This window comes from Colletotrichum destructivum, chromosome 7, assembly GCF_034447905.1.
Source record: "Colletotrichum destructivum chromosome 7, complete sequence".
Taxonomy (NCBI): Eukaryota; Fungi; Ascomycota; class Sordariomycetes; order Glomerellales; family Glomerellaceae; genus Colletotrichum; species Colletotrichum destructivum.
Genome location: NC_085902.1, coordinates 1,760,687 through 1,782,840, shown reverse-complemented (window position 1 = coordinate 1,782,840; position 22,154 = coordinate 1,760,687). Strand labels below are relative to the sequence as shown.

The 22,154-nt window shown below is 58.8% G+C and overlaps 4 protein-coding genes across 4 annotated transcripts; 2 read left to right on the top strand and 2 right to left on the bottom strand.

The window, feature by feature from the left end:
• Positions 1 to 904: 904 nt before the first annotated feature.
• CDEST_11104 (Putative galactose oxidase/kelch, beta-propeller, kelch-type beta propeller) lies at positions 905 to 5,665 on the bottom strand. Its single transcript, XM_062927260.1, has one exon. It carries the CDS (start codon positions 4,852 to 4,854, stop codon positions 1,474 to 1,476), a length of 3,381 nt encoding a protein of 1,126 aa, XP_062783311.1. The 5' UTR covers positions 4,855 to 5,665; the 3' UTR covers positions 905 to 1,473.
• Positions 5,666 to 6,041: 376 nt separating this feature from the next.
• Positions 6,042 to 10,780, bottom strand: CDEST_11103 (uncharacterized protein). The gene has a single exon (XM_062927259.1). It carries the CDS (start codon positions 8,075 to 8,077, stop codon positions 6,470 to 6,472), a length of 1,608 nt encoding a protein of 535 aa, XP_062783310.1. The 5' UTR covers positions 8,078 to 10,780; the 3' UTR covers positions 6,042 to 6,469.
• Positions 10,781 to 12,920: 2,140 nt separating this feature from the next.
• CDEST_11102 (Putative CSC1/OSCA1-like, 7TM region, 10TM putative phosphate transporter, extracellular tail) lies at positions 12,921 to 16,411 on the top strand. Its single transcript, XM_062927258.1, has 3 exons — positions 12,921 to 13,616; positions 13,737 to 15,367; positions 15,448 to 16,411. The coding sequence occupies exons 1-3, from the start codon at positions 13,408 to 13,410 to the stop codon at positions 16,266 to 16,268; spliced, it is 2,661 nt and encodes an 886-aa protein (XP_062783309.1). The 5' UTR covers positions 12,921 to 13,407; the 3' UTR covers positions 16,269 to 16,411.
• Positions 16,412 to 17,118: 707 nt separating this feature from the next.
• CDEST_11101 (Putative zn(2)Cys(6) fungal-type DNA-binding domain-containing protein) lies at positions 17,119 to 21,323 on the top strand (the record flags this gene model as incomplete). Its single annotated transcript, XM_062927257.1, has 3 exons — positions 17,119 to 18,082; positions 18,151 to 18,998; positions 19,062 to 21,323. The coding sequence occupies 3 exons, from the start codon at positions 17,119 to 17,121 to the stop codon at positions 21,036 to 21,038; spliced, it is 3,789 nt and encodes a 1,262-aa protein (XP_062783308.1). The 3' UTR covers positions 21,039 to 21,323.
• Between the last annotated feature and the right edge of the window lie 831 nt (positions 21,324 to 22,154).

The window sequence follows — 22,154 nt, the reverse complement described above, 5'->3', positions numbered from 1 at the left end:
AGCCACCCTCTTTCACACACACACTCTCTCTCTCTCCAAGGCGGTGCGGGACGGGGCTCAACCTGTCCTTGTTGATGCCTTGCTCTTTCCGGCCCCTGCAGGTTGATGTCATCCCCCGACCCCGTGCCTCCGTCGCGCGCCGTCCGGGCCACGGGGCTCTCCCGGGGGGGCGCCTTCGTGATGCCGCCTCGGCACACCCCCCGCGCCGAACGTCGTCGGTCTGTAGATCAATCTTGATCATGTTTCCATCGCGACGCGTAACAACAATGTTCTCTCCCACCTCATCCTTGAAGCCCGGGCCCCTGGGGCGCGGGGATAGCTTAGCCAACCGAACCCCCACCCCCCTCTCCCTTCATCCCCGTCGTCGCGTTAGTCACGTCTCACTCTTGCAGTCGGTCCAACATCCTGCCTGGGTAGGTACCGCAAACATATTGAGACCGTCTGGCCGGCCGGCGCTCCGCCAATGCTTGATTACACAGTGAGTTGAATCACAACCTCCCCCTCGCCCTGACTCACACCAGACCACGCGGCCCAAGAAGATATACACAGAGGCGGACAACTTGCTTCCGGCTTCGTAACTGTTTGTGTACATATCTCAATTAACCGAGGTACACTTGACGAGACCCGTCCTGCTCCAGACAACCTCCATTCCCGCCCGCCCACGATCTCCATCGCCGCAAGAGCCACAGCCATGTACACCTCTCCTTCTCCTAGCTTCATTCCGTTATCTGGTCCGCTCATCAACCACCAGAAAGACCCTCTCTCTCTCTCTCTCTCTCTGTCTCTCACACACATTGCAGAAAACCGGCCATCACGCCATATCTCTGATGACTCGATGGGGACTCGGAGGACTGAGAGCCACACATGACAGCCAGACGTAGATTGCATTTGAAAAATGTCTTTCGATTTCTAGCAAACTCGCTTAGATTCGATGCCCCGTCCCAGCATCCAACACACGTTTGCCATATGTAGACATGAAGATCCCACCAACGTAAATCGTCAAAAGAAAATAGAGCAAGAAAGAAAGAAAACCTCTGAAAATGCGACGGGAGGGGGGCATCGCCGCGTACAGAGATGACAAGAGAGATGAAATATTCGCCAGATGTAGAAATACAGCAAAAACAAACCCTCCCGCCCTACCGAATTTCTCCCCCTTTGGAGTATCCCGATAAACATGTCCCCTATCGCGCCAAAGTGCCCGGTTCCCAAGAGTCCATATACACAAACAAACGAGTTGCCTCCTTCGTAGTCCTTCCCCTCCTTGCACGCACCGACCTCGAGGGCGGAAGACACCTTTCCCCGTTGTCAGATCCGGGCGTAGGAGTCATCATCCATCTCATCACTCGTAGAAAAGCCGTAGAGCCGGTCTTGTCGTCACCGTCCCCGTCCTCGTTCCTCATCCCCCGCCATCGCGGCGGGCGCCACGCCGGAGAACGACACGAACAAGGAGCCGCGATCCGCGTCGCCGGGCCTCTAGCCGAGCGACGGGCTGCCCTCCCTGCTCCGCGACTCGAAGCTCTCGACCATCTTGAGCACCCTCGTCTTGGGCCGCGCCACGCTGACGACCTCGGCCGTGCGCAGCGTCAGCGACGGCCGCGGCTCCGTCGAGTCCTCCCGGCTTGGCAACGGGTGCTGGTGGCCTGTGTTGCCGTCCCTCGGCGGCGGGAGGTGGACAAGCCGCCTCCCGCGAACGGGCGACCCATCTCCGGGAGAGTCTGGCCTTCGTTGGCCCCCAGCAGCAGCAGCAGCAGCAGCGGCGGCGGCGGCAACGGCATCTTCGTCGTCCACGGAGAGCACCCTACCCTTGCCCTTGTCCCTGCTGTACTCCTCCACCAACGCCCTCTTCTCGAGGTCCGCTTCCAGCCTGTCCAGCCCGTCCATCTCGTCCTTGTCCGGGTCGACGAGGACGACCTCCTCCTCCCGCTCGATCTCGGCGTTGACGACGCGCAGCCGCTCCTTAGGCACGGTGAACATGACCTGCACGAGCCGCTGCTCGATGGCCTTCTCAATGTCCCACTCGTCGAGCGACCGCTGGTCGACGTCCCAGTCGTGCCGTCCCTGCTTCCGGCGCAGCAGCTCGGCGCCGCCGATCCCTGACAGCCCGATCAGCCGCGGCTCGTAGTCCGAGCTGACCTGGTCCAGCGACAGGCGCCGCGGGCTCTCGTGGCTGTGGCCCGAGTCAGACGACTCGTTGTTGACGCCGCTGCTGAAGACTCTTCGAAGGCTGCCTAGCCACCCGAGCGACCGCCGCGGCTTGTGCTTGCTGGGGCTGCCGGGCACGTTGGCGGCGTAGTTGTACCCGTCCTCGTCATCGTCATTGTATCCTCCGTCATCGCCTTCCGCGCGGTGGTCTTTTCCGGGCCGCGGTCGGCCCTGGAGCAGCAGCGAGGGGCCCTCGGCCTGGAGGGCGTTGAAGGTGCTCTTGGCGGTCGAGTACGTGTGGCCACTGCTGCTCGACGAGGACGACGTGCCTAGCCGGTTGTCGGCCCCGGTGACGATTGTCAGGTTGAGGTTGTTGGGGCCCGGGCTGGCGGTGTGCCGCGTCGACGCCTGGCGGGTCGGCACGCTGATGGCGCTCCGGGCTGACTCGGAGACGTTGCTCGCCGTCCGCTCGTCGTCGGCCATGGAGCGGGCCGAGCGCATCGACTCACGGCGCGTCGGCGACACGCGGCTGTTGCGCCGCGACGGCATGCGCGCGAGAAGCGCCTCGGCGGCGTCGACGTCAGACTGCCAGTCCTGCACCTCCGGGTCCCGTCTCAGGAAGGCCTCGGGGCTGGGCGTCGTCGAGTTGCGGTTCCCTGGGTTCAGCACGGGCACGGAGCCCGTCGGCGTCATGAACGGGTCGGCGTATCCGGGCGTTGTCGGCGTCGAGGGCTCCTGGTTCCTGTGCCGCGAGGCCCGCGCGTTGCTGCCGTGCTCCGGGTCGTCCTCGTCGGCTTCGTAGATCGGGTGGATGTGACCCGGCGTAGAGAGGTTCGCAGGCGGTTGATACGCGCCCCTGGCCGCGCGAGGGATCGGCTTGCGCGGGATGAGCAGGCCGGGCGGTTGGTAGTTTCCCCCTTGGCCTCCTCCCGGGTTCCGACCGGACCTCAACGATTCGTACCCGAGTGACCGATCGATGGTCTCGTAGGGGTCGGGGCCTCCCGTATACCAGGCGTGGCCTGTCCAGGGGAATGCGGATCCGTCGTCGCGCTCCATCATGTCGTCGTCCGGATGCAGGAAACGCGACGCATCCTGCGCCAGCGATCGCACCGTCTCATCTCTCGCCTCCTTCTTCTTGCGCAGATGTCTCTTATAGCAGAAGTAGACAACGAAAGCGCCGAGGATGGCAGCGAACCCGACGCCGACGCCGACGCCCAGCCCAATCTTCTTGATGTTGTCGTTATTACCGGCCCCGGCCCCGGCCCCGTCTGAAGGGGTGGCGTAGTCCGGGTTCGAATAGCTTGAGGACCACGACATTGAAGTCATGTTGAGAAACCTCAGCCCCGTGCCGCCGGACTGTCTCTTCCTCGCCTTCGAGCCAGAAGTCGCCATAATCTCGTATCCTCCATACACCATCATCACGTTCCCAGGCAGTATCGCGGCGCCGTGGCCGTAGATGCCATCGTCCGGTTGCTGCGAGGGAATGGACCACGTCCAGTCGCCGTACGTGTCGCCCATCTCCAGAAGCGCCAGCTGCGGGGACGCCGGTTGCGACACGCTGCCGACCCAGCCTCCCAAGACGATGAGCGCGGTCCCGTCCTCGTTCAGCACCGCCGTGTGGCCCGACCGGCTCTCGACATCGTCGGCGCCGTCGCGCCTCTCAAGGTCCTTCACCGCGAGCTCGCTGCTGCCGACGTCGCGCGGGCCGCCGACGGTCGCGAAGCTCCACGACTCCTCGGGCAGGTTCCAGATGGCGGCCGAGCTCATGTTGATGAATGCCTGCTGCGTGTGGCCGCCGAGCAGGACGTAGCGGTTCTGCTGCGTGACGACGCCGGATCGGTTCGATATCGAGGGGCTCAACGATGTGAAGGAGAAACCGGCCTCGGGGAATGCGGGGCCCTTGCCGGAGACGAACGTCGCCGTGTACGCCTGATCCTGCCCCCCAGCGCCCGAGGGGGCCACGCGGAGCATCGACTTGGTGTACGTCCCGTTGGCCTGCCAGGCCGAGTCATCCGTCGTCGGGGCGAGACACATGCCGCCGTACGAGTACAGCACGGGGTCTGACATTGTAGGCGCGAGGGTCGCCGAGAAGCTGATGCCGGCGCCGAGGGCATACGGTCCGGCGTCCGAGTCGCCAGTGCTCGGCAATGTCGCCGCCGTCTTGTGCCATGGATCGGAAGTGGTGGCCGTGCCGTCGGTCACCGGCGGCGTGTAAGTCCAGACGTCGTAGCCCTCGGCCGACATGCAGTCTCCCGCCTGGACCACGATGGACCCGTCGTCCGCCATCGTGGGGAGGAACGCCGTTGTGTCTGTGGCGCCATCGAGGAAAGGCAGGCTCGTCGATAGCGTCTGGAGGCTCGCGGCGCCAGAGGCCGTCGCAGAGATGTTGACGGACAGTAGCTCAAGGCCAGCGCCGCGGGGGTGGAAGATGTAGGCAATGCCGGCATTCGCGCTGCTGCTGTTGGCTGGCGAGCCCGGTAGCGAGGGAGGGGAGAGCAGGACGGTCGTCGGGACGTAGGGGAACGTCTGCCGGGCCGACGAGACCGGGGAGGCGAAGAGCAGTGCGGAGGACGCGGCGACAGCGGCGAGGGAGGTGGTCTTGGTCTTGGTCTTGGTCTTGGACTTGGTCTTGTGCTTGATCTTGATAGTGGCCTTGCGGGTAGCTGCTGGTATCTCTGTCCGGGAGGCCCACCGGGAGGCCGTTGCGGCCATGATCGTCCGTGGAGGCCTGTCGTTTGTTTGCGGGCGTGGTCCGTCCACCCAGGGTGTCGGTTTGTGTAATCGTGTGCGCCAACCGCTGGAGCGGTGGTCAATTCATGGTCTTGTTTCCTCCTCCTCGTGGTTGTGGTTGCGGGCTAGTAGTTCTCGTGATGCCTTCGTTGATGCGCTGCGAACCATGCGACGTACAAGCAAGTTATCGTTCTCGGGGTCCGTCTCGGACTGGCTGACTAGTCAGGCCTTTGCGATGTCTTGTCTCTGGCGCGAGAAAATGATATGCTGGAAGGGAAGAAAGCACGGGCATGCGGGAAAGAGGATGCCAGAGAGCTGGGTTAGGATGGAGAAAGGGACCCCGGACTGGGCCAGACGATGGATAGATTGATCTGATGGGCAAATCGAGGGGCTGGGGGATCGTGTGGGTATCTCTTTGCAAGGTTGGAGAGCAGCAGCAGCAGCAGCAGCAGTCATGTAGCATCTGCAGGCTCGCAAGCAGGCTGTGTGTGTGTGTGTGTGTGTGTGTGGGATGTGGGATGTGGGATGGGATGGGATAGGTGGCATGTCAACAAACCGAACGGCTCGATGTGCAGGGGGGCAACGGAGGGGTTCGCGGGTCCGGTGGGAGTCTGGGAGGGCATGGAACACCAAGCTCGACGATGAATGACGGTAGTATGCCGTGTAGAATGGCGCCAGGGTACCACCGGAGGCCCGTCGAGGCCGCGCACTTTCAAATCTTCAAAGGGAGGATGCTGGGCTAGGCCGGGAGGCTAGAACCAGGTCTCCATGTCTCTCATCTGCGCCGCAGGGCTCACGGGCGGAACGGACCAATGGACAGCTGTCAAATGGCCATCACTGGGTCCTTGGTTTCGAGAACTCGATGGACTAGCGGCAAGCGGCAAGCTGCGAGCTGCGAGCTGCACGTCGCAAGGGTTGGGGGAGGTTGGTTATTGTTTTGGAGATGAAGAGAAGGGGAGAATCAAGAGGGGAGGGGGGGGGCCGCGGAACAAGCAAATGTTCCGTCGCCGGGGCAACGGTCCACCTAAAGTGGATCTTCGGCTATCCAGACCCGCTCGCTTATCGATAGTCCACTAGTACTAATTGGGACTAGCCTGTTCTATACCCCTGATGCTCTCTTCTTTGTTCACGATGCTCTGATGCTTTTCTCTTCCCCCCTCCCAGAGTCAGTCGGTCAGTCAGTCGGTCAGTTGGTCAGTCACTACGGATACGCACTTTACCGCCGTCGTACAAATTCATCCTTTGTGACACTAGCGTGGAACTACGGATGCCACTACTACCACCACCATCACTACTACTACTACTACTAACTGTACATGCATCATTACTGACTGGGTGACCGGCTGGCTGTGTGTTTGTCTGACCACAAGAAACGACCTGGAATCACATGTTGGACGTCGTACACAATGTGAACCGAACCGTTTGAATTATTCGACTCGTTTCTCGCAGCGGTTGCTCTGTTTGTCCTCCTAGGACGCCCATCGTCTAACATGGCCGCAATCCGTTCGCTGTTAACACAAGGCACTACGCATCGCGAGCAAGTCAAAGCAACACCAATTTTTCACATCCACAGATGCCGCCCACCACCCTTCCCCCCTCAGTCAACGACAATCGCAGACCGGCCTCCCCTGGGTGCCCGCGTGGAGCCTCCCGTTGTCCCCTCCACCGCGGCCGGTGGCACCGGGAACAGCCCATGATACACGGCCGGCACCTTCTTCAGGCCCTCCGCCACCTCCGTCTTTAACGCCCGCAGCTCCTCCGTCTTCTTCCCCAGGTCGGCCTCAAGGGTGGCCACGGCCTTCTCGAGGCGCCGCGGCCCGTCCCTCGACTCGGCCGTGCCGTAGTGCTTCTCGAACTGCGCGTTCGTCATCTGCTCCTTGGCCAGCGCCGTTGCGAGCGTCTCGTTCTGCTCCGTCATGGTCTGCGTCAGCGTCACGAGCCGGTGGTTCTGGATCTCCGTCCGCGTCGCCTCGTCCAGCTTGTCCTTGTACTTGCTCTCCCAGTCCGACACGCGCGCCGGGAACATGGGCGTCACCACCGACACCACCGTCGGCGTCACCTCGAGCCTGCGCGTCTCCTGCACCGCCGGGTGCACCCCGTGTGCCGGCAGGATGAAGATGGTGCTGCGGCCCTTTCCCTGCAGCCGGTAGTAGCGCGTCTTGACGTCGTAGAAGACGAGCCCGCGCGCGTAGAGGTCGCCGCCGCGCTGCTCGTTCCACATGCGCTCGCCGTACGTGCCGTTGGCCGTCCAGATCTCCCTCTTGAACTCCATCTGCGCCTCTTCCCGGTCGAGCACCCGGTGCAGGTGGTCAAACACGTCGTCGCCCGCGTTGGCGAGCACCCACTTGTCCTGCGGGTACGCGACCTCGCGCCCGGACGACGCGGCGTCCGGCCCCATCTTGGAGACCATCTGCATCGGCACGGCTGCCTCGCCGGCCGTCACGTCGAGAGCGTTGGCGTACCCCAGCTCGAGGTCGTGCATGCGCGCCACGAGGTGTTGGTTGAACAGCAGCCATTGCCCCAAGATGCTGTTGCGGACGGCGCTCATCTCCTCCGAGTCCGTCTCGGCGTCGGTTGGCAGTAGCGACATGAGGCCTCCTGTGGCACTGTACTCGTGGTCCAGCATTTCGAGGCACTCGTTCGCGTGGAGCGCCAGGACGCCGTGGGACGCGTATGGCCGTGGCTTCGTCCTCTTCTCCCTGTCTTCCTCGAATGATTGCAGGGGGCAGTGGTGAATGATGTCCTGGGTATCGGACTGGTGCCGGATCTGGTTCATGAGGTCGCTGAGCGGTTTGTAATGCCACTCGTCGTCGTTCTGGTACGTGTGACTCAGGTCGTTGAGCCAGTCGAACGCTTCGTTGTCCCTGAAGGATTTCTTGATGCGCCCGCGGACGTTGTTCTGGTTGTTGACCTCGGCATACTCGGTCGTAGGCGCCAGCTTGGCTATGAGAATGGCCAGCGCCTGGGCATGCTGCTTGAGAGCGAGCAGCGTCGGCGCACGCCCATGCGTCGAGAGGTAGCCGCAGTTGACGTGACGCAGGAGATGGATGTCCAGCCCGACGGCAGAAGGGTGGCTGGAGCCGTGGCTACCGTCCGGATGGAGAACCTCTGCGGTGAAGCGAGATTGATAGGCGCCGGCGTACGGGGTGTTGTCGATGTGGCCTCGAGCAGGCTCTAGGCTCGTGGAATCTAGTGAAGAAGACATGGTGACACAAAACAACAACCGATATCAGCGCTTGTGGAACAGGTCAAAGCCAACAGCGAGAACGCGTGGCCGATGAATGCGGTCGAGGAGAACAAGCTCTATACGACACCGGCGAGAGAAAGACATATTCGAGGGAGCTTGGGTTTTATCACTGCTGTCGGTCTCGAGGGATGCGGCGAATACATGTTGCCTCCGTCCTCATCGTGGAGGTGCCACGATGCTTCCAGCGGTGGATGCAACACCGTCAGCATAGACAAAGACTCGATCGCGCAACGACAACAAGCAAGAAACTTGTTTGCTTTGCTTGCTTGCTTTTCTATTTGTGAGAACAATGGTACTGGCCCATTCGAGTCGTTGAATGGTATAGCGCAACCGTTGGTGCTTGCCTGGGAAAGGCTCGAATCATGGGAACGCAACGAGATTCGAGTTGGAGCACCATCAATGCGTCGGGATCATGTTGCACAACCAGCGCGGCCTTCTTCTCTCTTACAGAGACAGAGAGAGTATCCCTCCCACTTGTCTTTGTCTTCGTCCGAGTACAAGACAACAATGAGGATTGAGGATCTCTTGAGTAAAGCACAACTCCAAAACTGGCCGGTCGGACCGAGAGTCAGGCCCCATCCATCCATCCATCCATCCATTCATCCATCCCATGCAAAGGGAGAGAGGCGTGGCGTGGAGCAGAGCCCTAAGCTTCTAAATTGGCGAGATTGTGCAGGCCGCTCAAACGAGCAACTCCATGGCCATATTCGCATGTCTTGGCAAAATTTACGACGCCCCTCTAGGGATGTCACATGCCCATTACCTGCTTGCGCATGGTAGGTGAGGTAAGGCGAGGCGACGGATCGGTCTGAATAGAATGCACCTTCACGACGGCCGCCAAGCCAAGGGCGAGGAGGACTGGCCCCGTGGTAATCTCTCCAAGTGCCAACCTGCCTACTCCCTCATTGGAGATGTCAGTTAGCGGTCTCCGGGGGGCAGAGAGAGGGGGGGGGGGGGGACCCGCGACCGTTGACCGGCGAGTGCAATGGGTCAGTATCGCCGATGGTGGTGTTTCGGGTGAGAAGGGTAAAGAAAAAAAAAAAGTTTAGAACGGCGGCTAGGGTCCGCGTTATCTCATTTCTCAACGGAGAGGTCCGGAATTGAGGCGAAGTCGTCCGGGATATTTGATGAAGGGGAGTCAAGGATTCGAGAGCGGTATGGCGGGGGTCTGGGCCGGCCGAAACGCGACCTCTTCAGCTGGGAAGCGCGCACTTGGGAGGAGCACACGACGAGGAATCTGCAAGAGGTGCAGCAGGTCCAGCTGGACAGGGAAGAGGTGTGCAGAGCAGATGCCGCCGAAGATTGCATTTGGCACCCATCGGGCAGCTAGTGCGCTCTGGCAGGTGAAGCCGTCGTGCTTTGGGTTCCTGTTCGCGGGGCGCGGGCGCGGTTTGCATTCCCGACCGGGGCGCGTCAGGACTCAGGAGCATGCTGACGCGAGGAGACGGTTGGAAAACAAAACGGGGGGGGGGGGAGAAGAAAAAACAAAGGCGTCGACGGTGCGATTGCGAGTGGTGACCACGTCGATTGTCGTACGGATAGAATACATTGTGGCAGCGTGTGAGTCGACTACACCACTGGCAGCGTAGGCCCAGGCGGACGGCTTTGTCAATGGGTTAGGCAGGCTCTGCCTGTATGTCTTGTCTAGTCAGAGCACAGCTGGCCAATTTCCCTCGTCAGCCAAGCAGGGGTCCAAGAGAAGGCGATCTATCAATGGTACCGTGGGGATGGAGGGGGCCAGCCAACATGTGGGTGCGGAAAGATGTGAGATTTTCTCGCAAAATAGCGCCGATGAGGGTTGATAGGGCGGCCGAAAGAGGTTTGGCACATGGGCAACCGACGCTAAGGCCGTGAGGTCGAATGGGGCAAACGAAAAGAGTCCCAGGATCGGTGTCGCACAGATACCATCATGCATCTTTCCGTCTCGGTGCCAGTGTGCCAGACAAGCACCGGCGCGCACATGGATGGGATATTGGGCGAGCTCGCCTATCGAGCTCGAGGCGTCGAGGTACGCCATAGTGAAGCGACGCCGCTGGCCGGGCATGTTTGATGACGTTCATCAAGGCTGCCCAGCCGGCTGGTGTCTGGCCCGTTCGTGTTTCCGGGATCGACCCGACACGCATATCATTTAACAGGTTGGCATGATATCGACGTTTTCGAAGGAAACGCGCAAGAGCCGCGAGGCAGCGTGTGCTGCTGGCTCTAGTGGGCTCGGTAGCAAACACGAAGAAGGGATTGCATTGCGTCAGTGGATGAATTTGCGTCTCTCGCTCGTCGCATTTCTCGAACGGCGAGTAGGTAGGCAGTACTTGAGGTAGGTAGTACTTGAGCCAAGCACGTTGATGTCACTCGGTAGGGTTGGTGCCGTGTGGCTGGCCGTTGCTGGTGACATTGCTGGCTGGTGCCGTTCCTCCGTCGCCCCCCGTTGCGGCCGGAGAAAAGCGCTCATGGGAACGGCAACAAACCAAGAAGTTTCGGCAGGAATGGTGGCCGGTGGTGGTCGGACAAGATGCCGTAGCCCGTGGAAAGAGGAGAAGAGTTGGTTCAGGTTGTCCTTGCACTGGGTCCAAAAGCGCAAAGCGGATGGGAACTGGGATATGGCTCAGCCCGCGGAGTCGAGGGTTGAGTGAGTGGCGAAAAGGGGGGGGGGGGGGGGGGGGGGGGCTGCGAGTTGCAACAACCACGACGAGCCCTGCAGAGGGAGGGGTCAGAGATCAGATTTTAAGTGGTGAACAAACCTGGAATGATACCGACCAGGTGTCGTTTATCTGCCGGGGTCGACTGCAACTCTGCCGGCGGGTGGCAGGGCTGGTGGAGACGCGACGACGATATTTCCAGTAAGGGAATGCCTTGAATCAGGGCAGGGAAACCGGAGCACATGCGGTTGTGATGTAAGTGACGATGTGAAGTCGAAGTCGGTGTACGTACGACCTTGGGAAAGTGTGTATCTGACAGACCAGACAGAAACGCTACTGTACCTATCTAATGACACAATTACGGATGACGATACAGATATGGATATCGATACAGCTGCTGGACAGCAGAGAATGGAGAGGTCTGGACCAGTGACATAATCGCCCGAGTCGAGAGTCAACACCGATTCAGAGCAAAAAAGAAAAGAAAATTAATGGAAGAGGAAAAAAAAAAAGCAAAGAAAGGAAAAACAAGAGGAGAGAAGCCAAAACCACCCAGTGCTCAAAAGGGCAGGGTCGAATCGTGAAGGAGGTTTCCAGTTGCAGAACTGACAGCCAATCACTGACGCAATATGAGCTTCTCAGATGACCCACTCCCACTTGACTGGCCAGCGATTGTCTATCGATGTTTTGGGGGACCACCGGTTGGCCCGTGCAGTGCCGTCCTCAGAGAGCAAGTCTCCACTATGGATCCGCTTGTCAACCTCCTTCAAATCGGCTAGCCCCTGTCTTGGTTCAGGGAAGGGGGGGAAGGAGAGAGAGAGAGAGAGAGAGAGAGGGAGAAATAGGAAGGAACAGCCTACAGACAGAAGAAAGAGAGGAGAGGGAGGGAAGGAAGCTGCACACATGCTGCAACCCACCGCAATATGGGTAGGTACCTACTACGGATACTCTGTACACACACTACATCGAACTGCACACATTGATGCTTGGGCTGGGCACATCTGCGTCATCGCCCGCATTGGCTGGCAGTGCTGCAGCGGCCATCGCGTGTGCCATCGCATGTGCCAGCTAACCTACCGATAGCTTAACCTGGAACACACCACTCCTGCGCCCTGTTTCTCCTTGGTGGCCGCGGCCCCCTCTCTCCCCCCTCCCCCCGTTCTCAATTCCCAACCGCCAGTTCAATCTGGGCGGCCTCTGCGTGCGAGGTGGGAGGAAGCTGGAAGCTAGCTGTAGGTAGGCTGGACAGACTCTATTCAGCTGGTGTGTGTAGGTGTCGGTGGGATGTGTACGCTGGAATGCGCATGGAATGAATGAATGGACAGGCCCAGCCAAGGCCTTGCCGAACCGGGGTGCCGAATCTGTAAGTCCCGGTGGCCTCTTTGGTCCTTTTTCCCTCTTTCTTGTGTGCTCCTCCATGCTTCCCTCGTGGGCAATGAGTCGGCGAGACCCTTGAAAAATAAGAATAAGGGACGACGAGGGCCCATCCTCGATCCCGGGGCATTCGTCTCATAGATAGCCTCTAGAGTATCCCATACCTAGTAGTATCCGTATCCGTACAGACTTACAAGGAGTACGGACCAGCCATCATCACGGACCTTGCCGACCGCAGACTCTATTTCACAAGACTCGATCCATCCAGCTTTTTCAGAGTCCGGCGCGTTTGTCCTTCTCCACCGAGATCTGCCTCCTCCCATTGCACACCCGACAGCGTGGGCACGCCAGTACGGATAGCACAGTAATAACAACAGTAACAACAACGAGGACAACAAGAACAACAACAAGAAGAACCACCCACCCACCCATCCATCCACTGCACCACCACTGGCCACTAGAACGAACCACAACTAGCAATAGCACCACCGCCAACATCATATCCCCTTAGCGCCCTCGTGTGGCGTCACCCTCCCTTTCGCCTTAACGAACAACTGAGACACTCGGAGACGCGCCCAAGTCCTCACGTCACGCACGTCACTCACTGCTGTTTCTTCTTTGCTCTGCTGCTTGCTCCCCCGTCACTCCTCAGTCCTCACCCTCTCATCCCGTCCCGTTACAAGTACAAGTTACCGCTTGCGTTGCGTAACTCGGCTCTCACCTTTCTCTGGGCGGCTAGTCCCTTGTGTAGCTGATCGCCCTGAACCCTTCCAACCTAGCCAGGCAACCTGGGCCAGCCTACCTAGGTGGTACCTTACCTTACCTTAGTACCTAGGCGGTACCTTAGTCAACCTACCTAGCTCACGGCCAAACCCATCGTCTCATTTCCCAGCGCCCGGTTTTTTCGACACGGTACATATCATCCCTTCCTCCCTCCTTACGTCGTCTCCATCTTCCTTCTGGTCACCCCCTGTCCATTGAATTCTCTTTCTCTTGTCTCTCTGGTTAGCTGCAGAGCCACGACACCGTCGACACTTGATACTAGACACGACTCGACGCCCTTCCCTGTTTAATACCCGCCTTGGCCCCAGGGACCCCCCTCCCCACCACTACCACCACCACCACTACCACACCACACACACAGATATCTACTACATCTACTTCTCTTCAACCACTTTTTTGTCTACTTTTCCCTTTTACTCTGGCATTGGATTTCCACCACCATCATCAACATCACCACAACGACCTAGAGGCGTATTGATTCGCCTGTTCGTCGCCATGTCGACCCTCGACGATCTTCAGAGCGGCCAGGACAATAGGGGTGAGGCTCTCGGCGATGAGTCGGGCAGCTCCATCTCCGGTCTGGTCAGCACTCTGGCCGTCTGCGCCCCTATTGCCGGCGTCTACCTCGTTATCTTCCTTATCCTTCGCCGGAGCCAACGTCGATTCTATGCGCCGCGAACCTACCTCGGCAGTTTGCGTGAAAGGTCAGTCTAATCGTTGTCTGTCCACGCATACACACATACATACACTCGTGCGTATGTGCGTGTGTGTGTGTGTGTGTATACGACGTGTGGCGCGTGATCCAGCTACTGACCGTCTTACAGTGAACGATCGCCGAGCTTGCCCAGCGGCATCTTCAACTGGTTTGCTCACTTTTGGAAGATCCCCGACATTTATGCTCTCAAGCACCAGTCCCTCGACTCCTATCTCTTTCTTCGCTTCCTCCGTATCTGCGCCACCATCTGCTTGGTCGGCCTCATCATGACCTGGCCCGTCCTGTTTCCCGTCAATGCTACGGGCGGAGGAACGGCCCAGCAGCTTGACATCCTGACGTACAGCAACATCGACGTGACCGTCTCCTCCGGCCTCAACCGCTTGTACGCCCACGCCCTCATCGGCTGGCTCTTCTACGGCTTCGTCATGTACCTCATCATGCGCGAGTGCATCTTCTACATCAACCTGCGCCAAGCCTTCTTGCTCTCCCCGACCTACGCCAAGCGCATCTCGTCGCGCACAGTTCTCTTCACCTCGGTCCCCGACGCCTACCTGGACGAGGCCAAGTTCAAGAAGCTCTTCAGCGAGTCGATCAAGAGGGTCTGGATCACCGGCGACACCGAGAAGCTCGACGAGCTCGTCGAGGAGCGCGACAAGGTTGCCATGAAGCTCGAAAAGGCCCAAGTCAAGCTTATCAAGCTCGCCAACGCCGCGCGCCTCAAGGCTGTCAAGAACGGCGCATCTGCCGACAAGACCCCTTCCGCCCAGGACACCGAGTCTGGCGATGCCGCTGCTCGCTGGATCCCCCAGAAGAAGCGTCCGACCCACCGCCTCGGCCTGCTGGGCCTCGTCGGCAGAAAGGTCGACACAATCGAATGGTGCCGCGCCGAGCTTCAACGCTTGATCCCCGCCGTTGATGCCGCCCAAGCCGACTACCGTGCCGGAAAGTACAAGAAGATCCCCGCCGTCTTCGCCGAGTTTTACACCCAGTCGGATGCTCAGGCCGCCTTCCAGGTCACGACCCATCACCAGGCCCTTCAGATGACGCCCAAGTACATCGGAATCCAGCCCACCGAGGTCATCTGGAAGTCCCTCCGGGTCTCGTGGTGGCAAAAGGTCGTCCGGCGTTACGCAGTCATCGCCTTCATCGCCGCCCTCATCATCTTCTGGGCCATCCCCGTCACCCTCGTCGGCATCATCTCGCAGGTGTCTTACCTCGAGAAGGTGTCCTTCCTGACCTGGCTTCAAAAGATCCCAGATGTTATCATGGGCGTCGTGTCCGGCCTGCTTCCCAGTGTCGCCTTGGCCGTTCTCATGTCGCTGGTCCCCGTCATCATGCGCCTCTGCGCCAAGCTCTCTGGCGAGCCCTCGGACTCCCGCGTTGAACTCTTCACCCAGAACGCCTACTACTGGTTCCAGCTGATCCAGGTCTTCCTGATAACAACCATCTCCGGATCGGCCATCGCAACGATCCAAGCCATCGCCGAAAACCCCGGTTCCATCTTCGGTACCCTGTCCACTGCGTTGCCCAAGTCGTACAGCTTCTACATCAGCTACTTCATCGTCCAGGGTATCACCCTCGCGGTTGGCGTCTTGACTCAGGTGGTCGCTTTCGCCATCTTCGTGGCCGTGCTCAAGTTCCTCACCAACACGCCCAGAGCGCTCTACCAGAAGTGGTCCACGCTGGCGGCCATCTCTTGGGGAAGCGTCCTCCCCGTCTACACAACCATTGCGGTCATTAGTGAGTCATTGTCCATAACAAGAGCCACCCACTCAGCCAAGCCTCCATTTTGGTGGATCCCCCGACTAACACCCTCGCAGGCATTACGTATGCCATCATCGCACCTCTCATGCTGTTCTTCTCGACCATTGGTATGGGGTTGTTCTACCTCTCGTACCGCTACAACATCCTGTTCGTCACCGACACCAGGATCGACACTAGGGGCCTCCTGTACCCCCGCGCCCTCAAGCAGCTCTTCGCCGGCGTTTACCTGGCCGAGATCTGTCTGATTGGTCTTTTCGCCGTGTCGGTCGCCATTGGACCTCTCGTCCTCATGATCGTCTTCTTGATCTTCTCCGTCCTGTTCCACCTTACCATGAACAGCGTGCTGGACCCTCTCATGTACACACTCCCCAGAACACTGCAGGTGGAGGAGGAGTCTCTGAGCGCCGAGATTGAGGGCATGGACCGCAAGGACTCGGGCCGAGGCGTTTCGGAGGAGCAGAACGGCGACTCGAGCAACCTGTTCAAGAAGATCCCCAACATCAAGAAGTTCAGCCCCGGCGGCGAGGAGAACACAGTCGAGAAGGGCGGAAACATTGTGACTCGGTTCCTCAAGCCCTGGATCTTTGCCGACTACCTCACGCTCCGCCAGTTGGTCCCCCACGACGCGGCCACCATCGACGAGATGTACCCCGGCGCCATCCAAGATAACGCCTATTACCCTCCTTCGGTTTCGAGCTTGCCTCCTTTGCTTTGGATCCCCGAGGACTCTGCGGGAGTATCCAAGTACGAGATTGCGCAGACGAGCAAGATCATCCCCATCACGGACGAGGGATGCCAGCTGGACGAGAAGAACAAGCTCGTGTGGGACTCGGAGGGCGCAAGACCCCCGATCTGGGACGAGAAGATTTACTACTAAACCCTCCGTCCCCCCTTCCATGCTTTACCCGTCACATCACCTGTATACCATTGATACCCTCCGGAGTTTGAGCTCCGTTTCTTTAATAACAACACAACAACGGGGATAGCCCGCATGGCATTAGGTCTTTTTTCCTTTCCATTTCATGTAGTCGAAAATGAAAATCATGCAACGCATCACAGCTACCACCGTGACATTGCCAGGCAACGCTGTTTTCAAACTGATTGTGTGATGTTCTGCCTACCTAAATCGAATGGCCGAGTGAGCAATGGCGTGGATTAAACCCAGGTAGCAGCAGCGTTTTTCTTCTGGTTGGTCGATGAACTTCATCCCATGTTCACATCAGGTGAATAGGGGCACTCACCTAAGCATCACAGTCTCGATGCAGACCAATCCGAATCAGGCAAGGCAACTGCAACTGTAGCAACAGAGAGGCAGGCTGCTCCTTCCTTCCGTCTTCTTTCTGTTTCCTTCCCGATCAACCGCAACAAGAGGAGACAGCCAGTACGTACTCTTTCCGCAACTCCTTCGGCAACTCGCAACTCGCAACTTTCACTTTTTCTTCTTTACTTCTCGTCTACTTCCAGTACTCACAACGAACGACTTGACGCGAAGCATTTCGACCGATACAAACTACACCGACGACAGAGACACACTACCCGATGTTTTCTTCCTCTTTTCTTCTTGACCTCTTGCATCGCCTGCAGCACGAAAATCGCGGCGACTTCATTTCTCTTTCCCTGTATATCTACTCCAACTGACGAAACGGAGTAGCAGCATTGAAAGTGCGCGACAACCAACTCACAGGTACTTAGACCGTTTGCCTTACCTAAGCAAATTCCTAGGTGCAATGGTCACAGCCACGGGCTCACCCGAGCGTGCTGTGGCGGCAGGTCGAGCACAGCAGCAGCCCCTGCTTGGGGACGGGGGCTTGGGGGGTGGGGGTGGAGCTTGCGCCACAGCTACGCACACTCCACCCTTGCCTCCACCTTTCACGTCCATGTCCCCGCCGAACCCTCCCCGTCCTACTCCCAATCCCAGTCCCAATCCCAGTAACACTCCCATTCACCAACGCGGTTCCGCGACATGGCGCCCCCAGCGCGGGCGAATCGCAACAACTCCGACCAAACCATCGCCATCGCCGTCGCCGTCCATCGATGCCTTCGAGCGGCACTCGGTCACCACCCAGCAATCCCCGACCGCCAAGTCGCGACTGTCATGCCTCGTTGCCTTTATTTATCGCAGCGCACAGTCCCGAGAATCGCATCCGGCCATGGCCGAGGCCTTGCTGGGCCTGGCGCCCTCGTATGGCGACGCGCCGAGTAACAAACCATCCATCGCACGCCCCGACGACCTCCCAGCCCAGCTCCGCCGCGATCTCGAACTCAAAAAGACCCCCACGCGATGCGAACATGTCCTCGTCACGCTCGAGGTGCCGTCCACCGTCGAGTTCGCCATCCGTGAGACCGACGCCGAAGCGCCCGAGGCCAACGATCCCGCCTTGGCTGGCGTCCCAACCCGCATCGTCGAGGGCCAGCCCGTGAAGGTTGTGCGCGCCTACGAGACCATCATCAGCCAGCCCCACGACAACCCTGCAATCCAGCGATCTGTTGCCAAACACATTGTTGGCCTGTTGTCGACAGCAGACGAGAGTACCTGGGTCGTCCGAGAGGTCTCGCGCGGCCAGTACGGTTGGACCTTCACCTACATCTGCAAGGACTCTGTCGCCATGTGGAACCGCCAGGTCGGCAAGACGGCAAACAAGGCTCTCATTGGAGAGTATAGTCAGAAGGAGCTGGAACCCGTCATCTCAGGTAACCACCAGCCGTGACTGACGCTGCGGCGCATTGATGAGGAGCACCGAGGACTGACCATGTTCCAGGCAGACCGGCGTTTGATTGTCGCGGCACTCTTACCATCGCCTTCTCCAAGAACTCGAGAACAATCAACATCAAGTACGAGCACACGCCCTTCCACAAGACCGTCGGCGAGATGATTGAGCATTTCCGGCCGCTGCCCCCTGCAGCACCACCGGCTTCCCTCATCCCCGCTTGCGACAAGCCGAAAAAGGCCAAGACCCCGAGGAAGAGGAAAAGCGAGGCAAATGGGGATGGGACGCCCAGTCAACCCAAGAAGAAAAAGAGGAAGACGAAGTCGGAGGCCGCGGCTGCGGCGAACGGTCAGGGTGCGCAAGAAGAGGCCGCTGGCAACGACCCGTCAACGGCCACCGTCTTGACCAAGGCCGACGCCGCCGTGCGAAGTGGCGTTCACTTACATGCTGTCCTCGATGTGCCTCCGGCCGAAGCCGCCCGGCGTCGTGAAGTTGCCATCAGACTCCTCAGCGACAGCGGTGTCGACCCAGAGAGTCTTTCTACCGAGCAGTTCAGCATCTTCGCCAACCAGTCTCCGGATCTCCAGAAAGAATCCCTTGCCATGTTGGCCAAGTACGGCGCCGAGAGACTTCGAATTGTGCATCCCAGCGATGTCAACCCGGCATCGTCAACAAGCGCACCACCCACGTCTGACCAACCTGCCGCCCAAGCGAGAACTGCTGACGATCCCGCATCATTTTTGGAATCCCCCGCCCCCACCAAGAAAAGACGCCCGCGAAAGTCCAAGGCGGCGGCTGGCGATGCCGAGGAGGAAGAGCTGACCCCGGCCCCCGCGGGCACTCCGCTAAGGCAAGTCTCGAGAGGTTCCTGCATTGCTTGCAGAAGAGCAAAGACCAAGGTAAGTCCACATCCTCCCCGCCGGCGGGGCTCGCGGAGTCCAGTCTAATTCGCCTCAAACTAGTGCGACCGAGCCAAGCCTACTTGCTCTTTGTGTGAGGAAGAGGGCGTCGAGTGTCAATACCCCCTTGTCAAAAAACAGGCGGCCAAACAGAAGGAGGAGAAGTCATCGGTACTGGTGGACGACGACCAAAATGAGACTGAAGCGGAAGCCGAACCTGAACCAGAACCCGAGGCTGCGCCGGAGTCTGAGCCTGAGCCTGCTCTCGAGACGGAAACTGCCCCGGAGACGGAGGCGGAAACTGAAGAGCAGGAGCAGGAGCCCGATGACATCGAGACCATCGATTACACGTCCAATATGCCCGTCGCCAACATGATTACTCCAGCCGCCGAGACTCCCAGCCAGGACTACTTCAACTCTGGCCACAATCAACTGTCATATACGCACACTGCTTCTAACGATATGGGCATATCTCAGAGTGTGTCCTCGTATTCCGAGACCTTGGTCAGCGTGAGTTACGCGGAGCCGTCGTCTCTTACCGATACTACAGCAGCCTACACTCACTCAAACGCGGATGCGGCGAATTTTGTTCAGCCCGCCGATACGAGGAACGTGGGTCATTCACAGGCGGCTACTGCCGGCAGTCTTGGTTATCATCATCAGCCTGCAACCAAGAGTCCTCAGACGACGGGAACCTCTCCTACTGCTACACGCCGCAGCTTGCCAACCGGGATCCCGCAGCAGCAACCCATCACCGATAGCGCCGTTCCGCTCTCCAACTACGCGCAGAACTGGCAGAGCATGTCACCGACCAAGCCGACAAACACGGTGTCGCCATCCATGTCGGCGCGGCAACATCGGTCGCGCAAGTCAGCCCAGATACCTACACCAAGCGCTGTCAGTCAACAGTCGGCGGCCGCCAATGATACTACGCAACAGATTGCAGCGCAAGCCGCTATGCGTCAGCAGCAGCAGCAGCAGCAGCAGCAGCCTTCTCCCACGCAAGGAGTAGCTCAAGTCTCCCAAGCACCGCGAGTTGTCTCGCCGTTCCAAGCTTCCGTGCAGACGGTTCGAGCTAAGAGTCGAGCCGGCCATCGAGCGTCAACCCGCACACCCGTCAACGAGCAGCGGCCGAGTCCGTCTCATCATACTGTCGAGCCGTCGACGACCCGAGGAACGCTTGACACCACCACATACAACAACAGCGACACCCATTCTTTGAGCAGTGTTTCCAACTACAATACCTACGGCGCGAAATACCCGAACGCAGGGGGCAACACCTTGGCGGAAGCAGACACGAAACTGGCGTATCAGCCGTACGCGCCGCAGACCACCTCTGCAGCTCCTTCGACATACACGTCATACGACCACGGCAGAAGCAGCATGACGCCCCAGAACAATACCAGCAACCTGCCGTATACCCCGAACAACAATCCGCGGTCCGGGCAGATGCACAACTCCCAACCCCAATCCCAATCTCGCCATAACACGCAACAGCCTTATAGAGATAAAGCGGCCACCGAAACGCCTACTACAAACCCGTACGCGCAGTCCTCGTCGGCAGCACAGCAGCAGCAGCAGCAACGACAACAACAACAACCACAGCAACAGTCCTCTACGCTGCAGTCGTTCAATATGCGAAATGCGGCAACGGCTAGCCAAGCCATGCCATCCACAAGACACAAAAGCCAGCAGCAACATCAGCAACAAAACCAGCAGCAGCAGCAGCAACCGTCTCAGTCGTACGGCTCGTACTCGTCTCAAACGCAGCAACAGCCTACGCAATCGGACCAGCACAGCTGGTATGGTTTCGGATCGGGCACGAATACATCGTTCCCATCGGCAAACGTTTCGGGAGGATACGCGGCTAGAGGCGGCGCTTCCATGAACTACGGCACTAGCTCGAGCAGCGGCAATCAGGCATACCAGCAGCAGCACCATCACCAAAACCCTGACGGTATACCGAATCACAGCTATGCTGGGGACGATAACGACATGTACGAGCTGCTGAAGAACTCTCTACATGGCCCTGGCCGTTGAGGGAGAGGGGAGGGGCGGGCGGATCGTGTGGAGCCACTTCTCTTGCGTGCCATGTCGTAAGTCGTGAGAAGTTTTGTGTCCCCTAGCTAGGAATCACGGGCTGTTCGGGAACTGCCTGGACGGTAAGCGGACGACGGAATCGACTGTTGTGTTCTGGGCATAGGAAGCGAGGAAACACTAGATCGTTTCTGTGGAGGGTGCCTACGGGCTCACCTCGACGTGTCCTGTATTGTAATCTTTTCTGGGCCGTGAAGGCTCCCTGTGAATCGCAGGCTTGCCGCTCAAAGGCTGAATAAATGAATTTTGAGTTACATACAAAGTACTGCCTTGTTTATGTGTGTCTGTGTTGCGAAGAAGACCGTTGAATTTGCCGGCCTACCTAGTGGTGACATACGGGAGAGGCTACAGCTCATATTGTATTGTATGGATAGGCCGTAGATGTCAAAGCCCCAGATAGACCCTGGACGGTCAGCCGTGATCAATTGCATGCTAAAAATGAAACAAATCGGAGCGGGGAAGAGGCCTGCCTATTATGAGATTTCCCCGCCGACAGAAAAACAGATCGATAGAGGTCGGGTCTTGGCAAATACTATTTCTTTGTTCAACGCTAGTAGCAGAATAGAAGAAGAGAGAGAGAGAAGGGGTGGACGCGCGGCGGTTGCGGCGGCCGTACTCGGGTTTCCGACGTTTTGACGGGATCGGTCCGGGGGCTGGAGATCCGAGGGCTTCGGATCCGGAAATCGACATGGGGATGGGGAGGTATGGGGGCCTTTTTGCCGTAAACCTCATCGAGTCACATGGGCTGTCCGTACCCCACCTCGTATCTTTTTCCGGTCGCGCGCGGGGCCCTCGCCGTATTTGAAAGAGAGAAAGAGAGAGAGAGGAAGAGAGAGAGAGAGAGAGAGGCGATATTCCGGACTTGGGAGTTCTATCATGTGTGTACCTGGCGACTGACTGACACCCCCCTTTTATCTCTATCGACCGACCATATGACTGTGTTTAGTAGTATTTTCCCCCCCCCTTCCCCCTTCCCCCTTAAACTCCAGGATAGCAGACTCAGGCGGTTGTCCAGTTGTTCCCGTATGACAGTTTGAAATTGAGACTACATTTTCTCCC